This window comes from Balaenoptera ricei, chromosome 20, assembly GCF_028023285.1.
Source record: "Balaenoptera ricei isolate mBalRic1 chromosome 20, mBalRic1.hap2, whole genome shotgun sequence".
NCBI lineage: Eukaryota > Metazoa > Chordata > Mammalia > Artiodactyla > Balaenopteridae > Balaenoptera > Balaenoptera ricei.
In genome coordinates, this window is record NC_082658.1 from 61,378,566 (window position 1) to 61,398,997 (window position 20,432).

At 41.7% G+C, this 20,432-nt stretch overlaps 1 protein-coding gene across 3 annotated transcripts; it reads left to right on the forward strand.

The window, feature by feature from the left end:
* Window positions 1–5,854: 5,854 nt before the first annotated feature.
* On the forward strand, window positions 5,855–20,188 carry ZNF286A (zinc finger protein 286A). 3 transcript variants are annotated; one of them, XM_059907672.1, is made up of 7 exons: window positions 5,855–5,929; window positions 6,221–6,431; window positions 7,481–7,569; window positions 11,015–11,129; window positions 12,179–12,271; window positions 15,644–16,898; window positions 17,777–20,188. In XM_059907672.1, exons 2-6 carry the CDS (start codon window positions 6,395–6,397, stop codon window positions 16,873–16,875), a joined length of 1,566 nt encoding a protein of 521 aa, XP_059763655.1. In that variant the 5' UTR covers window positions 5,855–5,929; window positions 6,221–6,394; the 3' UTR covers window positions 16,876–16,898; window positions 17,777–20,188. The 3 variants fall into 3 exon arrangements, with proteins under 3 accessions (XP_059763655.1, XP_059763654.1, XP_059763656.1); XM_059907671.1 differs by having other exon boundaries at window positions 15,644–20,188; XM_059907673.1 differs by lacking the exons at window positions 5,855–5,929; window positions 6,221–6,431 and adding an exon at window positions 8,329–8,510 and having other exon boundaries at window positions 7,491–7,569; window positions 15,644–20,188.
* The last annotated feature ends 244 nt before the right edge of the window (window positions 20,189–20,432 follow it).

Sequence of the window (20,432 nt, forward strand, 5' to 3'; positions counted from 1 at the left end):
AGAAAAGGCAACAAACTAACGCCAATACTGAGACAAACTGGACATTGGAATCATCTGACAAGGATTTAAAGCAGCCATCGTGGACTTCCCTGGTGGCACAGTGGTTAAGCATCCGTCTGGTAATGCAGGGGACACAGGTTTGAGCCCTGGTCCGGGAAGATCTCACATGCCACGGAGCAACTAAACCCGTGCGCCACAACTACTGAGCCTGCACTCTAGAGCCCGCAAGCCACAACGTGCACCAAAACTACTGAGCCTGCGCTCTAGAGCCCGCAAGCCACAACTACTGAAGCCCGTGCAGCACAACTACTGAAGCCCGCGCACCTAGAGCCCATGCTCTGCAAAAAGAGAAGCCACTGCAATGAGAAGCCCGCACACCACAACGAATAGTAGCCCCCACTCACCGCAACTAGAGAAAGCCTGTGTGCAGCAACGAAGACCCAATGCAGCCAAAAATAAAATAAATAAATAAAGCAGCCATTGTTCGAAAAAAATGTTCAACAAGAATTTACAAATTCTCTCAAAACAAACTATAAAATAGAAAATCTTAGCAAAGAAAAAGAAGTTATAAAAAAAAGAACCAAAGGAACATTATAAAACTAAAAAATACAAATACTGAAATTAAAAACTCACTGGATGGGCTCAACAGCAAAGTGGAAATGACAGATTTTGGAATCAGTGAACTTGAGGACAGATCAATTGAATGTACCCAATCTGAACAACAGAGAGAAAACAGACTGAAAAGCAATGAACAGAGCCTCAGAGACCTGCTGCGACAATGACAAAAGATCCAGCAATCTTAACATCAGAGTCCCAAAAGCACAGGAAAGAGTAGGTGGAGCTGATAGAGTATTCAAGAGAACAATGGCAGATAAGTTTCCAAATTTGGTGAAAGACACAAACTTAACAGATTCAAGAAATAAACTCAACGAAATCCCTGCTGAGACACATCATAATTAAAATTCTGCAAATTAAAGACAAAGAAAAAAATATTGAAAGCAGCAGAGAGAAATGCCACATTACCTACAGGAGAGCACCAATCTGAATGACAGCAGGCTTCTCATTTGAAACCATGAAGCCCAGAGAGAAATGGCACATTTTCAAGTGCTGTCAACTTGAAGGACAAGAACTGTCAACCACGATTGAATACCCAGCTAAACTATCCTTCAGGAATGAAGAGGAAATCCAGACATTCTCAGATGACTGGAAACTAAAAGAATTTGTCACTTAGCAGACTTACCCTTAAAGAATGGCTAAGAGAAGTTCTTCTATCAAAAAATGAATGCTAAAGGAAGGAATCAGGGAGCATCAGGAAAGAAGAAAAATGGAAAGAGCAGAAATATGGGCAAATACAATTGACTACACTTATCCTCATGAGTTTTACAAACATATAATGTTCCTCTTTTGTCCAATATGACATTTTATCTTGAATCTACTTATATTAATAATAACATTGTGGTCTGGGTATTCTTTTCATTCATGTTTGCCTGGTATATCTTTTGCCATCACTTTGTTTTTAATCTTTCTGTGTTGCTTGGTTTCTGATGTAAAGAACATATTGCTGCATCTTGGGGTTTGTCTTTTGTGGGGTTTTTTTCCATTTGTTTGTTTCTTTTTAATTTAAACTGAAGTTCTCTGCCTTTTGATCAGTAGGTTTGACCCATTTGCATATATTGTGATAAATGATATAACGGGTCTTATTCTGTGTTTTCCCTTTACCACACTTTGTTTTTTGCTTTCCTCTTGTCCAGTTTTCTATTGAACAATCAGTTGTTTTCTTCTGGTTTGAGTGTTATACGTTCTACTTTTATTCTCATGGTACTTGTACCTAAGTTGTAAAACCCACACCTATGTTTCCTCTCACCCTATCCATTTATTAAGCTTGTGAATATGTACATCCCCTCTCTAATCAAGACAAGTAACTTAGTTACTCTTTCTCATTTCTACTTCCCACCCTCCTCCCCACTGGTGTCATTAAAATTTTAGTATCGCACTGTTATGCACATGTAGTTGGTGTCACCCTGTCTCACTATCTCTGCTCCTTGATTATTAAGACGATAACAAACTCTTTACTAAATTATTCTTATCCTTACTTTCTTTGTATCTTGAAGCATCTCCCTCATTTTTTCTCTTCTTGCTGAAATACTTCCTCCAAGAATATTTCCAAGGTCTTACATGCATAAGAGTATCTTTATTTTACCTCATTTACATGATTCTTAAGTAAAATATCAAATTCTAGATTCAAAGTTTTATCTTTTACAATTTGAAGATATCATTACATTTTCTTGTTTCTTGTTGTTTCAGTGCTACTGAAAAGTCAGATTTATTTAGTCAATTGTTACTCATTGAGGGGCCACAAAATGCCAGGCACTGTTTTTGACACTTTGGTTTTAACCCAAGAACTAGACTCAGGCAACTGGAGGCTCCTCACGCCCTCCCTGTCCTTGGAATGTACATTCTGCCCACTGTTCCCACAGTAGGAGTTGTTTCAGGGATGCAGCCTTGAGAGAGCAGTGTGTTGTTGAGAACATCTGGACTGAATACGTGATTGAACCCAGTTAAGGCCTCTGTGTAAACTTTTAAGACCCTGGTGGTTGGGTGCAGAGATCAACTCGTCTCGTGGCCGGCCCAAGACAAGGCTCGTATCTGAGTTCCCTTATTAATCCTGCCACCTACCAACCTGGATTGTGGTCTGCATCTTTCTTTGGTCTCTCCTTGCCCCCCATATACAGGGGCCAGTTTCGAATTTCACCCAGAAACTCCTGAAGTTGTGAACCAACATTTATGTTGTTAGATTTTATTATAACGTGTAATGTCTTTTCATATTTTTCCTGTTTGTCTTTCAACGAGCACTTTCCATCCAAGTTCTTTAACCTTTATTTCTCCATAATTTGTGGTTGTTATTTCTTAAAACATGTTCGCTCTGTTTATTCTTTATTCCCTTCTAGGACTCTCATTATATGAATATCTAGTCAGTTTCTATATTGCTTAATATTCCTTTCACATTTTTCAAGTTTCTATCCCTTCCTGTTATCTTATGGCACAGGAGAGTTCCTTGATCCGAGAGCCCAGCTTTCAAATTCACTCTTCAGTTTTACACATTCTGCTATTCAATAAAAAACTGAATACTATGACAAGTTCTTGCTTAATATTTCTTATGTCCTCCTTTAACTCTTTTAGGATAGCTTTTTAAAAATACATTCTAAATGGCCCACTAATTCTGCCTTATCTGTTATAGATCATTCAAATTATTGTTTTTCTTTTATAGCAATAGAATGCTTCAGATCTTATTTTTTCACTGTGAGTCCACATTCCCCAATCCCAGGATATAAGCTGGTAATGTAGGGACAAAGGGAACCAAAACCCTGGGGTATTTCCTATACCTCCTTCAACTCACCAGGAAGGGAACAAGCTGTGGCTGAATTATATGTATGTATGTGTATGTGGGGAGGGAAAAGGGGGCTTAGGGAAATTTGAGTTATTTTCAAAGCAGAGAATCTATGATGTTAAAATTGGGGCAAGATCACTCCCCATTTACCTCCCTTTTCCTACCAGGTGATCTTACCCCACAAGGAACCTCATCATCCCACCTCTTTTTTGCAATAATCACCTGGCTCACTGTGTGTGTGTTCGTGCACGTATATGTGTGTGTGGGTGTTTGTGTGTATCAGGGTGGGAGAAAGGTGAATAAAAACCTTTGAGGTGGAGCTGCTTGTATCTTGTATTACAATCCATGCCTCTCCCAGACCAGCTCTAAGGTTACCCTGTGTGATGGTGAAAGAGTGGGCAAAGATTTTCCCGGGGCAATGTGGGAGTGAACAGAAAAGAGCACACAAAACAACAGAAAGCATCTCCCTGCAGTCCCCTTGGGGCATCTGGAGCTATCCATTGCTGCTACCATTCCCTCCCCACATAGACACACGCACACACACACACACACACACACACACACACACACCCCGTAGGACCAACTGTAGCCATCTGTCTCCCAGAAGGTCTCCAATCAGTTTTTCAATAGTTTCTCAATCCAACAACCTCCCTCCTTCCAAAGGCATCCAGGTTGGGTTTTGGACAAGGAGCTAGCCACTTACATCAGGATGCTGTGTTAGCTACCTTTTTCTGTATAACAATATTACTACAGACTTAGTGGCTCAAAACAGCACACACTTATTATCTCACGGTATCTGTGGCTGAAGGTCCGGGCACAGCTTAGCTGGGTCCTCTGCAGCCAGCTGTCAAGGTTTCGGCCAGGACTGGGTTCTCATATGAAGACTCTACTAGGGATGATCCACTTCCAAGTACCTGGGGGTTGTTGGCAGGGGTTAGGTCCCTACTGGTTGACAGTTCCCTGTCATGTGGATTTCCCCAACATTACACTTGCTTCACCCATGCCAGCAAAGAGGATTACCCTAGCAAAACAAGCATTAGAATCATGTCACCTTTGTTATGTTTTATGGGTTAAAAGTAAGTCACAAGTCCTATCCACACTCAGTGGGGGGTGGATTACACACAGGTGTGAATACCAGGAGGCTCAGATAATGAGAACCACATTGGAAAATGGGAACTGGATAAGGGGGTGCCTTCTTGTAGGAACTAAAAATCATCTTTCCCAAAGTTTTTGAAAGCCACTGAAGGGTTAAGTAACATCTTATTCTTGCTTCAGAACGATCATGAGCCAGAACGTGTGGGAAATAGATTGGTGGGAAGGCAAACTTGACTTGGGGAAATCAGCTAAGAGACTGGTACTCTAATCCTAGTGAAATGTCGGTGGCTAGAGCTAGGGTAATACTGGTGGGAAAAGAGAAAGATGGACAAACTGGAGAATACAATAAATAGGACTTCGTGATGAACAGACAGCGATAGTTGAGGATATTCTGCTTCTGGTTTTTGCAAATGGGTTTGTGAGCAGTAATATTACTCACTAAGAAGAAGAGGGGCGGGCTTCCCTGGTGGCGCAGTGGTTGAGAATCTGCCTGCTAATGCAGGGGACACGGGTTCGAGCCCTGGTCTGGGAAGATCCCACATGCCGCGGAGCAACTAGGCCCGTGAGCCACAACTACTGAGCCTGCGCGTCTGGAGCCTGTGCTCTGCAACAAGAGAGGCCGCGATAGTGAGAGGCCCGCGCACCGCGATTAAGAGTGGCCCCCGCTTGCCGCAACTAGAGAAAGCCCTAACACAGAAACGAAGACCCAACACAGCCAAAAATAAAAATAAATAAATAAATTTTGAAAACAAACAAAAAAAAACCTCCTTTAAAGAAGAAGAGGGGCATTTAGACATTTTGAGTTTGGGTGTGTCCAGTAACAGAATTAGAGACGAAACGTGCTCCCTAGAGAGAACACCTCCTTTGATAAATCTAATTTTTATGCTTGCAAATAACCTGTTGCTCAAATTTGTTGAAACTGGTTAAATCTTTTCAACTCCCCTATCTCACACGTGTGAATTTTCTGTATAACAAGTAGCCTACGGACGCATGCACATCGGTTTGCAAAGTACACCTTCCACATTGTTTGACGGTAAAGGATGAGTCTTGGGAGGACAAGAATATGGGGAAAGCCATATACTCTAAGATACCTTACACTGGAGTGATTTGCGTGGGCAGCGTCAGCAGGTCCACGTGCAGACACAGCGCCGGACTGGCAACAACGCAGCTCTGCGGTTCACGCTCTCGCGTGTCCGCAGGATCCCGCACGAGCTAAGCGACCGCTACTCTCGCGAGAGGGAGGGAGACCACGGCTCCTTGGATTCCCCAAACCGCGCTACGCGAGCTCCCACCTGCTGAGGAGCGGAGTCCGGCCACTCCCGCGGGCTTCTGGGAATCGTAGTTCCGGGGCCGGACGAGGCCCGCCAGCCTTGCCTTGTGCTGTTGCGCATGCGCGGCCCCGCTGGCCAGAGAAGTTCGTAGCCTTTGTGAGGCCCGGCGTAGAAGGTGAGTTGTTGCTCAGGTGCGGCTCTCCTTGCTCGGCCTCGGCGGTGCCCCCGGGCCATTAGTCTGCGCCGAGCCGGGTGGAGTGCGCGCTGGAGAAAGGGGCGTCGAGGGCAGGCACGAGCCCCATCCCCGAAGCCCCGGGGCGCGGGGTGGGCGGGGGATTGGTCTGCGCGGCGGCCCCTTGGCTGCGGCCCGGGCGCCTCTCCTCCGGCCGCGCGGCCGCCGCGCAGCTCCGAGCGGCAGCGCCAGGCGCGAGCGCCCAGCCTCAGGGATGCTGTCCCGGCTTTCCAGGTGCCAGCCTCGAGGGCCAAGCCGGCTCGGGACGGAGCGAAGCCTTTCGGAGGAGCCCCCCGAGGGGAGGCGGGAAGGAGGACCACGAGGCCTCGGGGCTTCCCGCTCCTCCGCGCGGCGAGGGCTGCGCTGGGGGGAGAGCTGAACCTTCGCGGCCGGGAGGAGGTGGTGACCATGGAGACAGATATGGCCGAAATGCCTGGGAAGAGCGGTGAGGGGGGCCGGTGTTGAACTTGTGCTGGGGGCCGGGCCGAATTCTTCCTCCTGAGCGGGAGTCACTGCTGTCCGGCTCCTTTGTCTGGGGATGGAAGGGCTCTTTGGGTGAGAGTGGAGGGCGTGCTGTGGGATCCCAGCTGGGTACACAGCGGACCCTCCAAAGACACCGCCAAAATGTGAGCGAAATGTCATCTTCTGAGGCTTGAGCATAGCCTCGTAGTTTGTCTCACACCTTCTTCCTCCCGGGTGATTATACCATCCTAGCCTCATCAGTGGGTCTGACAGTTTAGCTTTTTGGTTGGCAAAAGTATTTTCCACTCCTGTTCCTCCACTTTGGACAAAAACCCTTTGGTTTCAGTAGAGCAGATACTTTTGCTTAATAGAGGAGGCACCAGGCAGAGGAGTCAGTGACTGGCTTCCAGTTCTCCTAGAAGTTTGGTCTGTGACCTCTTATATCAGAATCCACACCCTGCCCCTACCTCTGCTTGTTGGATTTCTAGATTGTACCCCAGTCTCAGCTAGTGATAATTATTTAGAGATGGGATCCAGCAAGCTACATTTAGACTAAGCTTGCAGGGTGATTTTTCAGAACCGTTGAGCCTCTTTTTCCCGTATTAATTTAATGTAGATTAAGCTCAGAGAAAAACTTATTTTAATTTCCGGATCAGAGAGTGCCGTCTTCCAGGATGTCGTTGTTTCAGGCTGCCTTCAGTCGCAGTGTTTGTAGGGAACACCAGGAGTACGGTGGTGGGAATTTTTTTTTTTTAATATTTATTTATTTATTTGGTTGCGCCGGGTCTTAGTTGCGGCAGGTGGCCTCCTTAGTTGCGGCTCCAGGGCTCCTTAGTTGTGGCATGCGAACTCTTAGTTGCGGCATGCATGTGGGGTCTAGTTCCCTGACCAGGGATCAAACTGGGGCCCCCTGCATTGGGAGCACGGAGTCTTATCCACTGGGCCACCAGGGAAGTCCCGAGAATTTTAAGCTCATAAATCTGAGTCACAAGGTAGATCTAGGCCCTATCATGACTGCTTTCTTGCCCTTAGCTCCGTCTTCCCAGGATTCTCCCTTTTCCCAAGAAAAGAGGACAGAAGAGGGAGAAGTGGCAGCTTTGCGCCTCACAGCCAGATCGCAGGTGAGTGAGTCTCTGCTGGTTATTGAAATTCCACCTTATTTCTCGGAGTGCAGACGCACTCCCTTCTTTTTGATGTGGAGTTTCTGTGTCCATTAGAGCTGAGTTCTAATTCTAAGAGACAACTTGAGTGACTAAAGGGCTCAGTGGAAAATGTTTTCTGCTTCTTCGTTGTATGTTGTCCGTCTAGTATTTATTATCACTCAGCAGACGTGGAAGGAGCATTGCCCTTCTTTAGCCCATTAGCTAATTTCTATGCTTGTTATTTGGGAAACGATTTTAAAAGACAATGTGGTGCATACCTCTTAAAATGTATGTTTCACTAGGGGAAACAACATACACATGACTGTTAAGTACGAATTTAAGAAAACACCTGAAGTGCTGGAGTGAATTATGAACATAGTGAGTACTCAAATAGTTCAAAGGAATGCTGGAAAGGGAAGCCTATAGAAGATTTAATTTAAAGAGTTAGAATCCAGCCCAACAAGATGATGAATGCGGTTGTATTTTAGAGGTGAACTGTTACCAAGTTACAACTCAGTTTCCAAACTCTCACTTCCCCAAGGGCAAATATTAAGAATTGCTGAATTTAAGTGGTAGTTGTATATGGGTGATTAGTGTGTTAGTCTTTCAACTTTTTGTATGTCTGAACATTTTTCTTAAACGAAGTTGAGTGGGAGAAGAGAGTTCTCCATGGTGTGTGTCATACCACAATGCAAAGATTCCTCCACTAGCCTCTCTTTTTGCTACTTTAATCCAAAGTGTGAAAGTGGACATTGCACATTGCTGCTGTTTGTCAACGTGATTTCTCAGGATCCTTGCATACTTGCTTGCCTCCATTGGTTTCTCGAATACCTTATGTGAATATTGAAGACTTCATTAGTCAAGAAGCTTTAAGTTGCACCTGATGAAAACTCGATTCAAACTGGCTTAAGCAAAAAGAGGTATTTATTGACTATTATAAGTGAAAAATCCAGGTCTGGCTAAAATTGAGTTCAGGCAGTGACATTAGAATCTATTTTCTCCATTTCAGTGACCTTTTCTTTTCTTTCTGTGTGTTTTGCACTCAAGCAGGCTTTTCTTCTCGTGCAGGGTAGCCCCTAACGAATTTAGGCCTACATCTTCCCATGTTGAAGATCAGAGAAAAGGGGCATCTTCCCTTCTGGTCGTTGCAGAAGAAGGACTGAGCTTAACTCTATAATGGGTATTAGGCCCATTGTTGGACCATTATTGGCAAATCTGAGTGTGATGATCAGACTAGAAAATATACCTGTACATACACATACAAACACACATCCCACCCATGGGTCAGAGATGGAGCTGTACTACCTGAACCGCATGGCCTAAAAGTGGCCACAGGCATAGCAGCCAGAGGAAAGTCAGAGTACAGGTACCAGAAAAAGGGTGAATGCTTTATACATTTCAACACATTAATATTAGATTCAAGACTGCTTTTATAGCTTCAGAATGGATTAAACCTTTTATGGAAATGTTTAAAACTGTCCTTTTTGCATTGCATTGGATTTTGTTTGATGCTAATACTGCAATTGTCTTTCTTATTAGTATTTGCCTGGGCTGTTTATCTTTTACTTATTAGACTTTTTAAATAATTAGAGTTTTAATTTTTGCTCATGGTAACCAGGTGAACGGTACAGACGTATATAAATATTAAAGTATATTACCTGTCCTTACCTCCCCAAGTTCAGTCCACCACCTCTCCCTACTGAGGATAACGGTTTTGTGTATATTTTTCCATGTTTTTGTTGAGCTTGAAGTACTGTATTCAGATATGTGGTATACTATATTTCCTTCCATCCCCCCCTCCATCCCCAACTTTGGGGGTTTTGTCTGGATCTCTTTTCTGTAAAGAGGATGTGGCTATTTTAAGAAACCTTTTTATAAGAGAAATTAATTTATTCATATTATGATGATTACTTGTATGTTTCACATTTTTCTTGCTATGTGATTTTTATAATTGTGTTTACTATGCTTTGTTTCTTCTTTTGTATTTTTTTCTCCCTTTTGTGCTGTAGTTTGCATTTTTGTTATTCTGATTTTTTTTTTCTTTTATGGTTTGGAAGTTAATTTCCACTGTCAGTTTAGCTATAGATATGCAGATTGTAGGATCAAAGTCATTTTTTCTCACAGTATCTTGTCTATTTAGTAGCTGCTTAATGATTTTTACGTTTTATTTTCCAAGGATGATTCTTACATTTTTTAAGTCTCAGATTATTTCCATTTTGGGGAACTTTATTTTGAAATAATTTGAGACTTATAGAAATTTAGCAAGTGGTAGAAAGATTTCTCATATGCTCTCCTTTCAGATTTTCCAAAATTTAGCATTTCACCTTGCTTTTATTATTCTTTTTCCAAAATCAGGAAGTTAACGTTGGTATAGTACTATAACCTACTGCTCTTATTCAGATTTCCCAGCTGTCTTATTTTTCTTGTTTTTCTTCCCCTTAATTTCTACTTTTATCCTGTAATTCCTTCTGTTTTCCCTAATTTGTTGTTGGGTTCTGTCTCTAATTTGATTTGTATGCTTTGTTCATTTAATTACATTAATTTTCTTTTAACGAAATTGAAGTGTTTCCTCTGAGTACAGTTTTAGCCTTATGGCATTGATTTTTGCGTTTTATTTCATTATTTTGAAATTTTGATATGTTTTTTCAGTTATCAGTTATTGCTCTTTCATCTCTGTTTTGGAATTTATTAACATTTACTTTGTTACTTTTGCAAGTGCTTCATGAATATTTAAATAGAAGGTGTTTTCTATCCAGTTATAGCATTTGGTATATATTTATTTCAATAACCTGGAATATTATTCCCATTCTCTATATCTTTACTTAAAGAGACATGTTCAGTACTGGTATGTGTCTATCTCCATATAGTTTTTGTATTTTATGTCTTGTATAAATAATCCTATGGTGTTTACCCATAAACATTTATACGTGATATCTGTACCCTTAATTAATTTGTTGCTGTCATTTTCCAATTTAATGCATCTTGCCTTGAATTGATTCCGTGCTTCACTGGATTTGGTGCCAGTCTGTTCATTCCATGGCGAGGACTCACAGGAGAATTATACAGACACATGCCTTTTTTTCTCTGCCTATATTTTGTTTACTTTGCCAAACTACATTGTTGATTCATTGGTTCATGTTTTAACTCTTTGTTCCCCAGAAAAATTAGTCTGTCAGTGGAGAAACCGTGGTCTTGTTTCGTTTGGTTCTCATGTTGAATCTTGGACAGTGTGCCTGGCACGTAATTGATACCCAGTGACTTTCCATGGAATGTCCAGGACACATGAGAATGCTTGTCATTTTTCACAGTGATTTTCCCCCGTTGAATACAGCTACGCATCTACTCCAGGGCCAACAGAAACTGGGGGGTGAAAGGGAGGCTGTGGAGTGACAGATGGTGAACAAAAGTATGTTTTGTGTCTTAGGCATCAGTGACGTTCAAGGATGTGGCCATGGACTTTACCCCAGAGGAGTGGGGGAGGCTGGATCCTGCACAGAGGGACGTGATGCTGGAGAACTACAGGAACCTGGTCTCGCTCTGTAAGGATGGGCTCCCACCGTGACTCTGGTCCCTGCTTACGGGGACATCATTACCTTATTGACAATGAAGTAGCATAACAAAGCCAGTAATCGTAAAGTATTGATCCCTTTGGGCCCAGAGAAAATCTGTTTCTGCTCTGGGTTCTTGGTGAAATGTCTAGGCTTGTTTTGTATCAGGAGTCTTTGGATTCAAGTGACAGAAACCGAATTCACACTAGCTTAAAAGGGAATCAGATATATTGTCAGGAATTTCTTTTATTTACTTATTTTTTAATTACGTGGTATAGCTTTCCCTGATCTCTTGTGTGTCACAGATGGCCATTGGCCGCTCTAGGGTTACATTATTCTTCCAGTTAGAGAGCTAAGGAAAAAAAGAAGGCTTCTATCCTGGGAGTTTCAGCAAATAGGGTCACATGTCCATCAGTGAAGCAGTAACTCGAGCCAGGGAGATAGAGTATGCTCTGACCAGTTTGGATACTGTGCCCACCTCTGGGGGGGGAGGTATGTGCATGTGTACACATGTACACACATGCATGTACACATATGTGTTCGTATCATTGGTGGAAGGAACTATGTTAGCTCCTCCCAAACCTCGTATAATAAATTCCCTAAGAAAGCAGGTTCTAGTAACTGAAGAAAGGAGAAAGGAAAAACATCAGAAGACAGCTAGTCACAGAGTCACAGGCTTGTGGTGCTGCCACTGGGGTCCCACTTCACCCAACTCCTTCTCTGAGCTGAGGACTGGTCTGCAGTATCTCCCTAGAACTCCCACAGTAAACAAGAGAAATTCTCTTCTATTTTTTTACAGGCTAAATATTTGTCTTTTCAAATGCATGTAACTCCTTATGAGGCCCAGGCTCTTGCTGCACCTGTTTTAAGGTTCATTTAGAGGCCCTCCGCTCCCTTATTCCAGAACTTCCTATGATGTCCTGTCTTTTGTGGATCCAGGGGTTGGGACCGTGCTCTGGGATAGAGCTTTGTGCCCATCACAAAGAGTTAAGTCCCTTTTTTTTCTTTCTTTCTTTTTTTTTTTCTTTTTTAATGAGCAGGGCTTCCAGTTTCCAAACCTGAGAACCACAATTTGGAGAATGGAAAAGAACCATTGATGCTTGAGAGAAAAGCCCCCAAAAGCAGCTGTTCAGGTGAGTCAGATAGACGGGAATCTTCGGAAAGAATAACCCCACAAGACAGTAAAGAAGTGGCGCTCTTCAGTGCTTAAGAAAGAATATAGAAGTGCCAACATGCTTTTATTTATTTTAAATTATATTGCATTTTGAATACATACAAAGTCAAGGAAATAAAATAACACTGAGATCAAACATATGCTCACATTTGCTTCATTTGCCTTTTTTCTTTTCCTTTTTTTGTAATGTAAAATAGATTAAAATATCATAACTGTACAGTTTTATGAATTTTCCCAAATTGAACACATTCATGTAGCTAGCATCCACATCAAGAAACAACCTTACTAATAAAAAAAATAAAGAAAAAAAACACAAACAAAAAAATAATTACTATACTTTCCAGATAATTTTGGCTATTCTGATATTACACCAAAGTTGTGCAAGTGGTAGTTTCTTAAAGGTTAGGTGCAAGGTGCATCTGAAACCGTATCCATGAATTTTTCCTACTCTTAAAATCTATTGATCTTTTGGAAAATATTGGTTCACTGAGTTATGCATATCTTCCAAATACTGACACAATACATTATGCGATATTTTAAAAACCACAATTTTCAGTATCACCACTGACCTTACCAGAAAAGCCTTTAAGTATTAGAAAGCTATCAAGCTCTCAGTGGTAGATAAAAGTTTTCCAAAATTCTAATTTCTGCCCAAAAGCTCATATTTTATCAAATACTGTCAGTTGTTTTCCTTGAAGTGACAGGATCATTTTTTTTTTTTTTTCAGTTTTGAGGAAATATCTGCCAAATACCCAACATGGATAACATAGTTTGTCAGTCATTCTTTCAAGTAAAAGTGATGGTCCATGAAAAAAAAAAATGGCAAAAAAAAACAAAAAACAAACAAACAAACAAAAAAATGGCCAGTTCATCTCTCAAACAGTCTCATGAGTGGTTTTCCTCAAGGCAAGCATCATACTTCGATATGAGCAGACTTGCATTATGAATTGAATATTTCCTATTTCATCATCCAGAATATTAAGAAGGCGTGTAGTCAAGGTTTAATAAATAAAATTAATTTATTAAGTTAGTAATAATTCCTGTTGTTTCCTCAGAAATTTTTAAGTGAAACTGGCTTTTTTTTTTTTTTTTTTTTTTTAACTGAGAGTACATGGTGGGGAAAAATACAACTACTAGTACATTTGGTGTCTTGTCCTGATTTGTGCATAAGTTGTGGGCAGTTTTACCACCATCACTTTTGCAACATCAGTGCAAATGTCAAGACAATGAAAAAGGCAAATAAGATCTAAGCATTATTCTGAAAATAGTTTTGAACCTACAGACTCCCAGGGATCCTCAGACCACCCTTTGAGGTCACAGCCTCTACCTACCTACACTATCCTTATATCAATTTATGTTTTACTGATTTAACAAACACTTATATAGCACCGATGCTGTGTCAGAGTTTTAAGTGTTTTATAAATATTTTCATTAAACGCTCCTTAAGGTAGGTGTTGTTTGTATTCCTCATGAGGTAGGTACCGTTATTGCCCCAGCTTACAGATAAGGAAACTGAAGTAGAAGCGTAAAACAACATGCCCCAGGTCACACAGCTAGTAAGTGGCAGAGCTGGGATTAAATTCATGCATTCTGATTTCAGAGTCCATTGCTCTCAACCACTGTGCTCTTCCTGAATGTCCCCTCTCACCTTGGGGCTTCTGTACATGTCATTCCCTCTACCTGGAACACTCACACCCGTGCTTCTCTACCTGTTATGTGGAACACTCACCCCCGTGCTGCTGTACCTGTTACCTGGAACACTCACCTGAGCCCCAAACCCACTTCAATTTCAGCTCAGCCATTTACCTCCTCAGGGAGGCCTCCCCTCATCCCCCTGGGTTCCCCTTATCATCTTTCACAGCATCATTCGCCTTTTATTTCTTAGTACTTACTACAGGTGCATTTTTATATGTATTTGTAGATGTTAGACTAAATTTTCTCTCCCTTCATATACATAGGGACTGCGTGTTTTTCCCCAGAGCCTAGCATATGGTAGACATCCAATAGGTAATTGTTGAATAAATGGATAGAAGAGTACATAGATGAAGGAACAGAATTCACTTGGCTGTGTGGAATGAGGGGCAGATCTAACTTAACTGTCTTTTGAATGTTTAATCACTCACAGGACCATTTGTTGTAAAAACAAATTATCTTTAGTTTACTGACTGAAGTAACCACCTTTGTATTGTCCTTAATTCCTATATTTACTTGACTTTACTTCTGAAATTGCTGTTTTGTTTCATTGGTCTATTTACATATTCTTTTGAACCAAACTCTTTATTTTAGCTTTATAGAGTAGTTTCATATTGAATATAAAAATTCTAATAGATTTATAGTAGATATATTCAGAGAGGTTGGCTTCCATCCTTGCCCTCTCTATTCTGGTGTTCTCTCTGTAGGCAGTCATTTTTATTAGTATTTCATTTATCTGTCCTTAGTTTTGGAAAATATAACCAAATATGTCTATATATTTGTATCTCCCCTTTTTTCCCCTACACAAAAAGTAGCAGACCATACACACTCCTTCACAGCTTGCTGGGTTTTTTAAGTTTAATGTATCCTGAAGATCACTTCATAGCAATAGAAGATCATTCTCATTATTTTAATAATATAATGTTTAATATTTTAATAATTTTATTATTTTAAGTTGCACATACTTCATTGTATGTGTACACCATAGTTTAATCAGTTCTTTATAGTATTGAAATATTACTGTATTTTAATATTTGAGATGTTACCAGTCTTTTGCTACCTCAATTAGTGTTGTAATGATTAGCCTTGTTCGGATATAATTTAATGTATCTGCCATTATATCTTTGGGAGATCATTGATTTTTCAACAGGGACATATTATAAAAGAATTCTTAGGGAAGATTTTAAACTGGAAATGGAATGCATATTAGGATGTGAGTAGGGTTGGGTAACTGGAAACTTAGAAGTCATCACTGTGCCCTGCACTAAGGTGGTAACTGCCTGGAAGTTTATGACAGTGCTTGATATTCTATAGAGGTTGTTCCTCCCCTATCCTGATCTGGGATGCTCATTTCCTGCTCATGTGGTGAAATGGTGCTTCATCTGCATCCCTCCTTCTCCTGTCTTTTGGTCATCTTTCCCCCATTCTGATTCCTGGGTAGGGTCTGCTGATTTTCTCTGCATCTACTGTGCATTTGTTTCCCTCCATTTGCTTCTCTTTGCAAGTCATCTTCTAAGAGTCAAATCCACTTGTTCTTTGAAGCCATGCTCTTCACCTTCATTAACTCTTACCCGTTACAGACCTGCCTTTTTGTTGAATTCAGAAAACAAAGGAAATTTGCATTTCCAATTTGTTTCAGACTCAGAGACTAGACCCGGGAGCAAAGATTCAACTTCAGTGCAAGATTTTTCCAAAGAAGAATCATGCCAGGTTGCAGTCATAGACAGGCTGACAAGGAATGGTGTCTATGACTCCAACTTGGAAACAACTCTCGCATGTGAAAACCGGTTAGAGAATCAGCAAGGAAATCAGGAGAGACGCTTGAGAGAAATGTTCACCCACATGAATTCACTCCCGGAAGAGAGAGCTCATGAGCATGATGTTTACTGGAAAAACTTGAGTCAGAAGTCAGTACTTCTCACTCAAGACAGAGTTCCCAAAGGATCCTGTGCCTTCCATACCCTTGAAAAAAGATTGAAACAGAAATCAACCTTAATGAAAAAGCAGAGGACCTACAAAGAGAAGAAACCTCATAAATGTAATGACTGTGGTGAGCTCTTCACTTACCATTCAGTGCTCATTCGACACCAGAGAGTCCATACCGGGGAAAAACCCTACAGCTGCACCGAGTGTGGGAAGTCTTTCAGCCACAGGGCGAATTTAACTAAACATCAGAGAACTCACACTAGAATTCTCTTCGAGTGCAGCGAATGCAAGAAGGCCTTCACAGAAAGCGCATCCCTTGCAATACATCAGAGGATTCACATTGGAGAGAGACCATATGAGTGCAGTGAGTGTGGGAAAGGCTTTAATCGAAGTACACACCTTGTGCAGCACCAGCTGATCCACACAGGGGTGAAGCCTTATGAATGCAACGAGTGTGATAAAGCCTTCATTCATTCTTCAGCACTCATTAAACATCAAAGAACTCACACTGGAGAGAAACCCTATAAATGTCAGGAATGTGGGAAAGCCTTTAGCCACTGCTCATCCCTTACCAAACATCAGAGGGTTCATACCGGAGAAAAACCCTACGAATGTAGTGAATGTGGAAAAACCTTCAGTCAGAGCACACATCTTGTTCAGCATCAGAGAATTCACACCGGAGAGAAACCCTATGAGTGTAACGAATGTGGGAAAACCTTCAGCCGGAGCTCAAATTTTGCTAAACATCAAAGAATTCATATTGGGAAGAAACCATACAAATGTAACGAATGCGGAAAAGCCTTCATTCATTCATCAGCCCTTATTCAACACCAGAGAACTCATACTGGGGAGAAACCCTATAGGTGTAACGAATGTGGAAAAAGCTTTAAGTGCAGTTCATCCCTCATCAGACATCAAAGGATTCACACGGAAGAGCAGCCCTGAAAAATGACTGAATGTGAAGAAATGTGAGTTGGTTTTATCGCTGTGTTAAATACCTGAGCAGTTTGTGTGGAAGACCCATAAACTGCTGCCTGAGGACCAGTTCTGTGTGTATCTAACTCTACTTGCATAATACATAGCTTTGAGGCATAAACAGAATGTTCTTTATATCCATTGATTTGATCATTCTGAATGCTTCCAGCCAGGAATCTCAAAGGTTGATCCCTAACCCACCCCCTTCCCCCCCAATACCCTTTTGTGGAAATTCAGAAATCCTTGGGAGTGGGTAGTAATGCAATCAATGTGAAATCCAGTTCCCCCCTCTTTGTCACATCAAAGCCTGTTATAGCATCTCACTTTGTAAGGACATTCTTATCTGGTAGGTGAGGCAGAGGGTTCATATTCTTATCATCGGGAAGACACAGAGCTGTTGCTCTTTGAATCCAAAGTGGAGACCCAGATATACAGAGAATGTCATTTCTTTTACATTAACTATAAAAACTTAAAGGTTAAGAGCTGAAATGTGCTTTGGATTCCCTCCCAACCCCAAAGGCTACTGTCTCGTTTGATGAATATAAGAGGTCTAAATTATGCTCACATGGATTATGCTGAGATTTAGATGATTATTATCCCCCCGCTGGGTACATCTTCACTTTACACTTCCTTGGAAGTTACCCTGAGGTAGAGAAAGAGTCAGAATCTTAACTGTAGTTTTTGATCAAGTCCCTCTTTTCTTATCCTTGGCACTGAATGAATCCTTGGTTTTCTGTAATCACAGTATTAGGGAGATTTCATTTCTTTACCTTATTCTGCTCTCTGTAAAGTATGTTTTGTCACTTGGAGAGAAAGCCCCTGGGATGTGCAGAGTGAAAAGTTGATGGGTTCCATGTGTGGTTACATGTAGGGTCTCGGACAAGAAGAAGAACTGAAGCAGCTTTGAGGCACAAACACCTTCGTGTCACATACGGAAGAGAGTCACAGGACAGTGACTTCAGGAGGACAAGCGGCTTCTCCCCCTACCCCGCACCCCGGGAAGAAGTTGCCGTTTCTCAGGCCTCACGTTTACCCACATTTTTTTGTTGTCCTGTATGTTGGTTGGTCTTTGCTATATCCCAGGGCCCCAAGGAAGGTAGAAAAGGCTTGAAGCCACAGTGATTGATTGACATAAGTTACATGGGTGACCAAAGAACCGTGTGGTGGGATTGGAAACACAAAAGCAAAAGTTCAAATAAATATTTAGCAAAACACTATACAAATGTCAGTTTTTATTGTTGCTCTGTTATATGGTGTGAGAAGAAAATTATAGAAAAGATAGAGAGGGAAAGATTAGTTACAGGTTTCTTCTTTCTCCTCTCCTAAATCCTATCCTTGGACATTCAGCAATCAGCCTGCACTCTTCCCCCTCCACATTATCCCCGTTACTTCTTATAATTCTTATAGCTTCCTCTGTAGACCTTAGTTCTATTACTGAGGAAAAGAAGAGGAATAGAGTTTAAAGAAGTGATAAAAGAGATCAAGGTCATGTCTAATCCAGCAACGATGGAAATCAAAACAATAGGAAGTGGGACGGGAAGGACTGGGAAGAAAGAGGCTTTGAAAAGAGTTTTTAAAAAACAAGAATATATTGAGAGGGGCCAAGGTCTGAAAGGTGGGGGTCGGAGAATGGCTGACACAGGACAAAATAAACAAAATAGAGCTCAGCCCTCATCACCTCGATATTCAGATTAACGGTCTGAGGTGGAAGTTGATAAGCTATGGCCTGGACCCACTACCTAGTTCCGTAAATAATGTTTAATTGGAACTGGGCCTCACTCATCATTTACATGTGTTTGGCTGTTTTTGTGCTAAAACAGCAGAGTTGAGTAGTTGCAGCAGAGATTACATGTCCCGGAAAATATTTGCTGTTTCTCAACAGGCCAAATGCTTGAGTGAGAAGAAATTCATCTGGGGGCCAATATTTGGCTAACCCAAGATCAATGGGTTTGGATTCTGCCACCTCCACTTGGCAATTATGTGACTTTGGAAAGCTGCTTACTCTTTCTGAGCCCCAGTTTGCTTATCTGTAAAATGGGGACAGATCAACCCTCTCTCAAGGCTGTTGTGAGGATAAGACAATGAATGTAAAAAACCTGGCACATAGTTGTATTGAGAGACCTCCCCCACTTCTCTCTCTCGCTCTCTCTGTCATTAGTTTCTAGGAGCCCTCACATACGGTGAAATCCACAGATGCTCAAGTCCCTTATATAAAATGGTGTAGTACAGTCGGCCCTCCGTATCTGTGGCTTTTGCATCTTCAGATTCAACCAACCATGGATGGAAATTTGGATCCACTGTTGGTTGAATCTGCTGATGCAAAACCCTTGAATACGGAGGGCCAACGGTATTTATTGAAGAAATCCCCGTAAGTGGACCTGAGCAGTTCAAAGCCATGCTGTTGGAGGATCCACTGTTACATATATTTTAATGAAGTGGTGAGTCTGCTTTAGGCTACGTGTAACAAAATATCTTTGACTAAGTGGCTTGTTTACAAACAACCTTCTTACAGTTCCAGAGACTGGGAAGTCCAGGATCAAGGCCCTGGCAGATTCAGTGTCTGGTGAGGCCCCCTCCCCAGTTCTCAGATGGCTATCTTTTCACTGTGTCCTACCATGGTGGAAGGGCAGGGGACCCCTCTGGGGCCTCTTTCATGAGGGCGCTAGTCCCGTTCATGGGGGCTCTACCCTCATGACCTCATCACTTCCCAAAGGTCCTGCCTCCAAATACCACCACTTCGGGGATTGGGGTTCCACAGGAATTTGGGGGGGGGACACAAAACATTCTGTCTATAGCAAGTGACTAAGCATCAATCAGAAATGACTTAAGAATGAGTGAGTCTTCCACACCTTTACTTACTGATCTAAAGCCGACCATCCTGCTCCCTGGCGTATCGTAGAGAAGGGCTTCACTTCCTTCTGCTCTTGCTTCCATCTGGTGCGCTCCCTGCACAGCCTCCTGGAGACCTCGTGGAATCTGCCTTTTTTCCTTCTAATTATCACTTAACCAGGAGCCACACCATGGTTCCAGAGACTCAAGTATTATTGTCGTTTAATTAGTGTCAAAGGACTTACTCTAAGCTAGTTTTACTGAGAGCTCTGGCCCTTTGCATTTCAGTATTTGTTCCTTTTATGCTTGGAGTTCAATCAGTTCTGACTGTGTATTTGTGCTCCCACAGGAATCTTGGAAGTTTTAGTGTTCTGCTTTCCAAATGTTTTTGGTTACCTGTAAACAAAATTTGATTGTTCTTATTGGCCCACTGTCAATAAAGATGTCGTTTATATATTTGTTGTCAGAAACTTCTATAAATTGCTTTTAAATTCTCACTTAAGCATGTTTTAAGAGGCAAAGAAAAAACAACTATAAAATATCTCCACATCATTCAGGAAACTGATCGCATTTCTAATTGTTCATCTGGGCTTCACAACCTCTGTAAACATGAGCTGGGGGATCACAACCTACGTATCTGCGAGAAGGTGAAAGAGCCAAGGAAGGTCGTTCCTACCAAATGATGCTTGAAGTCCTCA

Excerpts from the sequence above, each read along its gene's own strand:
- ZNF286A (XM_059907671.1), top strand. The coding sequence starts at position 6,395 with ATGGAGACAGATATGGCCGAAATGCCTGGGAAGAGCG. Across the intron at positions 6,432-7,480 it reads CGAAATGCCTGGGAAGAGCG|CTCCGTCTTCCCAGGATTCT; the intron begins GTGAGGGGGGCC and ends TCTTGCCCTTAG. Across the intron at positions 7,570-11,014 it reads GCCTCACAGCCAGATCGCAG|GCATCAGTGACGTTCAAGGA; the intron begins GTGAGTGAGTCT and ends TTTGTGTCTTAG.